We start from the raw sequence: 5,070 nt of genomic DNA on the forward strand, positions 1-5,070 counted from the left end.
CCGGAATTACAGGCATGCGCTACCACGCCCGGCTGATTTTTTGATTTATTGTAGAGATGAGGTCTTGCTGCCCAGGCGGGTCTCAAACCCGTGGGCTCAGGCAGTCCGCTCACCTCAGCCTCCCAAAGGCACGGGATTACAGGCTGAGCCACCGAGCCTGGCTCACTTCTGCTTTCTTATACTGAGCTTGAAAAAAACCTCCTGTGAGGTAACAACAATGCCCTCTGTAGTTTTTCTTTCTTTCTTTTTTTCAGGTTCTTGCTGTCTCCTAGGCTGAGGTGCAGTGGAACAGTCACAGCTCACCTCAGCTCAACCTCTTGGCTCAAGCTATCTTCCCACCCGACTCCAAGTAGCTGGGGCTACAGGCGCACGCCAGCACACCTGGCTAATTCTTTGTAGAGGCTGGTCTCAAACTCCTGGGTTCAAGCAATCCTCCTGCATCAGCCTCCCAAAGTTCTGGGGTTTCAGGTGTGAGCCACCATGCCCGGCCTCCTGTATTATTTTTGCATTCATTGTTTTGCTTTTTTGTAATGCTCAAACAGTCAGTCTGTTGGGAATGTGTGAAGCACATGGGGGAGCAGAAGATGTGGCCCAGTCCTGCCTGTGGGGCCAGCAGTCTGAGAGACCCATCCCAGGCAGGCCTGGATTTTATCCTCATCCGCCACGGTGCTCTTTCTTCCCTGGTTGCTGAGTGACTTCCACGGAAGCAGCTTCCAGGAGCCCAGAAGGCGAGTGACCCGCCTTCCCACCCCGCTGCAAGGGCAAAGGAAACGCAAAAACGTCGGAAGGCACACCTCTGATGTGCTTCCCTAAAAATGGTGCAAAAGTGCACGGGGTGTGCGCATGCATGCACCCTTATATGAACACAGTGCACATATGTGTGTGCAGCACAACACGCACACACAACTCAATCCCACACACAGGTGCATACGTGCACCACGCCCAGAGCTGTTTCACACCCAGAGAACAGAGAGGAGCAGATACGTGCTGGCGTTCACAGTGACCGCAAGCTGGCCACAGGCCCGACTGACACACTCTTGTCGTTGCACAAATCCCTTGCTGGTCCCAAGCTGCGGCAGCACACGGATCAACACCTGCTGCCCAGCCCATCTGGCTTTCTGTCTTTTGATCTGCCCACACCCTCCCTGGGGGACCCGCGAGTGGACACATGGGGGTTGGTGAGGATCCAATTCAGGGACTGAGACCAGACAATGACACCGGGGGAAAGGAGGGTGTGCGTGCTGGGTTGTGGGTGGATGGTGGCCACGGAAACTGGTGCAGGGCCCAGGGCCCCGATGGGGACCCTCGGCGGCTGGGCCCTGGGCAGCGCCCGCCCCCTCCCTGCGTGGGGCTCACCGTACTCCTCTCCCCGCAGGATCTCTGGGGCGATGTAATTCGGGGTTCCACAGAAGGTGCTTGTCGTGTCTCCCGGGCCCAGGCCTTCCTGTGGGGACAGTCCAGGAGGGGAACTCACAGACACGGCCCCCAAAGGACACACCTTGAACTTGGGACGGTGAAGGGAGCAGCACCTCCCAGCCACCAGGGGCCAATTCCTGGTGGGACAGGGCAGGGGCTGCAGCACGGGGCGCGTGGGCCGGCGCTCACCTTGCACATGCCGTAGTCCGTGAGCTTGATGTGCCCATCAGCGTCCAGGAGGACGTTGTCCAGCTTCAGGTCCCGGTAGATGATCCCTCGCTCATGAAGGAAGTTGAGGGCGATGCAGATCTCGGCAGCATAGAATCTGGGGGGAGGGGGAGATGCACGTCAAGGGAGCGCCTGGCCGTGCCACACACAGCACTGGCTGGGAGCCCGTGGCGGCCGCTCCCCACCCAGGGTCCTCTCGGGCTTCAGGGTTCAGACATGGGCCAAGAGAACCCCAAAGCACACCCAGCGCCACCAGTGCCCAGGAGAACGTGGCCCGGAGCGCCATCGACAGCAGAAGGCGACATGTTGGCGAGACTGGGGGAAGACGGGCACGTGGTGTGTGCGTGGGGGGCAAAATGTGCAGCACTGTGGGAAGGAGTGAGGTGGGACTCAGGAGTTAGCTGACAATTGTCACGTGGCCCAGCAAGCCCATGGCCGGTCTGTACCCAGAAGACCCCAGTGAGGGCTCCCAAGAGCGACGTGCACCCCGTGCTCACGGCAGCACCAATCCGGGCAGCCAACGTGTGGACGCAGCCCAAGTGTCCACGGACCGATGAACAGACAATGTGGCCCATCCTCAGCGGAGCACAAGCCAGCCTTCAAGCGGAGGAAACCCTGACACTGGCCGCAACACGGACGGCCCTTGAGGAAGTCGTGCTCAGCAAAATAAGCCAGTCATAGAAGGACAAATGTCCTAGGGCTTCCACTAGGTCCCTAGAGTTGTCAGAGTCAGAGACAGAGGAGGTGGGGGCGCTAGGGGCTGGAGGGGCTGGGAGGGAGGGGCTGGTCAGCATGGGAAGAGGAATGTTTCCCAGAGGGTGGTGACGGCTGCATGTTGGATGGATGTGCTCCACCCTGCTGAACTGTGCCCTTGCGTGCTTCAGGTCGTATGTATTTTACCCCAGTTAAAACCAAAAGAGAGTGTGGAGGCAGTCGCTGTTTTTGACTGATTGCCTGCCTGTCCCCAGCAAGAATCTTTTTTTTTTTTTGAGTTGGAGTCTCACTCCGTCGCCCAGACTGGAGTGCAGTGGCCGCTCCCGGCCACCGCAGCCTCGACCCGCTGGGCTCCAGCGATCCTTCCACCTCCGCCTTCTGAGTAGCCGGAACTATAGGTGCGTGCTACCATGCCCGGCTGAGTTTTTGATTTATTGTAGAGATGAGGTCTTGCTGCCCAGGCGGGTCTCGAACCCGCGGGCTCAGGTCATCCACTCACCTCAACCTCCCAAAGGCGCGGGATTACAAGCTGAGCCACCGAGCCTGGCCCAGCAAGAATCTAAAGTGACTCACAAAACTGCATGGAGATTTAAGTGAGGAAATGAGGGAAAGGGAAACAGAAGAGGTCAAAGGAGCTCAAAGAGGCTCAGGCACCCTGAGCCTGAAGCTGCAGGAAGGACGCCTGGCAGACGCCCTCCACGCCTCCTGCAGAGCAGTGGTAGGAACTGTTCTGGTGCTGAGGGGACACTCGCAGGTGTGACCCCTGGGAGGGTCATGGTCTCCTGTTCTGGAAATAGGGAAAAGGCCAGAGCAGAGCAGAAGCCCCCAAGACAAAGCCCTCCAGAAAAACCCATATCGCAGCTGAGGCGCTGCCCGCTCAAGGCCAGACCTGGTGTGTGTCCCAGGCACGTGACCCAGAGACCCCCAGACTCTAGTCCCTGGGCCCCCGGGAACTGGCATTTGGCAGGAAAGGTGGCACCCTCCGCCATTTCTCCACTAACTCACAGCTGACCTACCGGGAGGGTCCCACACCAGCCCATGCCCACCCGACGCAGCACCCACCTGGCATGCTCCTCTGGGAGCTTCCTCTGTCTCTGCATATGGAACATGAGGTCCCCTCCGTTGACGTACTCGATGACCAGGAAAAGCCTGAGGAGAGAGGGTGGCGGCTGAGGTCACCGCAGCCGTGTTGCGCCCCCCGCCCCCCTGTTTATATCAAGCTCTCCCTCGGGAAGCCACAGCCTCCCGGGAGTTCCCTTCTGCAGAGGCCTGGAGCCACGGGACCACCCGAAGCAAAGGTGACAGGTGGGCAGTGCAGATGGGCTGAGGGGGCGGGCTGGGAGCAGATGTACAGGCACCTAGGTCACGGAGGGGGCAGTGAGGACATGGGGGTGACTCATCCAGCTGCCGATGGCTGTCGGCCACTTGTCTGTATAGACCCCGGGAGGCAAGACAGGGTGGGCCTAGGACAAGGGGAGCCCTGTCGTTAGGTCAGAAGCTGGGCTGGACCCCAAGGAAGACAGAAAGGAGCTGGCAGGGTTCCAGGTAGGGGCTTCGACCCTTCCCAGGGTGGGAATGGCACAGCAGGCCAGAGTCAGCCATGGTGAGTCTGAGGTGCCCACCGGTGCCCCAGGTGGACAAGCTGAGGGGCAGCTGGGCTCAGGGACGGTGAGGCAGGAGGAGGTGTCCCGGGTTCATGAGTGGGGCTACGGGATTTAAGACCCAGGACCCAGTGGCATCCTCTGGGCTGTGCAGGGTCTTTCGCATCAACACAGGGGATCACGTGGTCGCTCACTGATAAGATCCTTCCTGCATTTAACAGGACTCCATTTTCCAAGTTCAGCTACACATAGTTCCCAGCAACGGCTGCGGGTCAAGGGCTCCACCGACCCCCGGGCTGTCTCCGTGCGGGTTCAGGAGGGAACTCTGGGCAGACTCCCCAGAGCCTCTGATTCTCACGAACCCTGGCATCATGATGGCGTGCCAGCACGCCAGACTCAAGCTGGGAGGACAGAGGCTGCTTCACACAGAGCCAGCATGGCACTTCGACTGTGTGTGCAGATGAGACAGCTCCCATGTGCTGAGAGACCAAAGTGTGAGCCTGGGCACTGTGGGGGGGGCAAGAGCTGCCCGGGCATCGGGACAGGGTGGCATCCTAAGGAGAGGCCAGCATGGGGGCTGGGCACACGTTCGCCTGTGACCCGGCCTGAGGACAAGCTTGGAGACACCTCAGTGACCCTGTCCATCTCTCTGGGATGTACCACTCCGCTGTCTGCTGTGCTGATAAAGCTTTATTGGAACTGGCTCTGCTCACCCTTGTCAGCTGTCTGAGGCTGCACCTGTGCCCACTGGCAGGGAGGATCAGAGCCGCGTGGCCCACGAGTCACCGTCTGGCCCTTGCAGAAAGTCTGCTGGTCCCTGGCATAAACAGCAGCAGTGACAAAACTAGCAGCTCTAGGGCGCTGGAGTGTCGGGCACTAGCCCAGGGCCATTAGCCACCTCGACCTCTGGGAAGGAAGCTCCGTGGAGGAAGTTTGACCCCGAAGACACCCCAGGCCTAGGATCGGGTCACAAGGTATTTAAAAAGTATTTTCTTGTGACTCTTAGGGTGACTTCACAGCACAGAACCGACACCTGGAACCGCGCCTGATGCGACGTGCACGCCAAAGACCACCCAGCGGGATGTGCTGGGGAGACTGGGGGGGGAGGTGA

General features: G+C 59.6%; 1 protein-coding gene across 1 annotated transcript in view; it reads right to left on the reverse strand.

The window, feature by feature from the left end:
• The window catches only part of PRKCZ (protein kinase C zeta), a gene marked incomplete at its 5' end in the record, with an annotated part of 100,904 nt that overhangs the window by 10,065 nt on the left and 85,769 nt on the right, over positions 1 to 5,070 (reverse strand). Inside the window, 3 exons of the mRNA XM_021708557.1 lie at positions 1,357 to 1,444; positions 1,606 to 1,741; positions 3,421 to 3,507. Coding sequence (XP_021564232.1) covers positions 1,357 to 1,444; positions 1,606 to 1,741; positions 3,421 to 3,507 — 311 coding nt within the window. The remainder of the gene's footprint in view (positions 1 to 1,356; positions 1,445 to 1,605; positions 1,742 to 3,420; positions 3,508 to 5,070) is intronic.

This window comes from Carlito syrichta, unplaced genomic scaffold (genome assembly GCF_000164805.1).
Source record: "Carlito syrichta isolate Samal-C Ts95f unplaced genomic scaffold, Tarsius_syrichta-2.0.1 Scaffold142918, whole genome shotgun sequence".
NCBI lineage: Eukaryota > Metazoa > Chordata > Mammalia > Primates > Tarsiidae > Carlito > Carlito syrichta.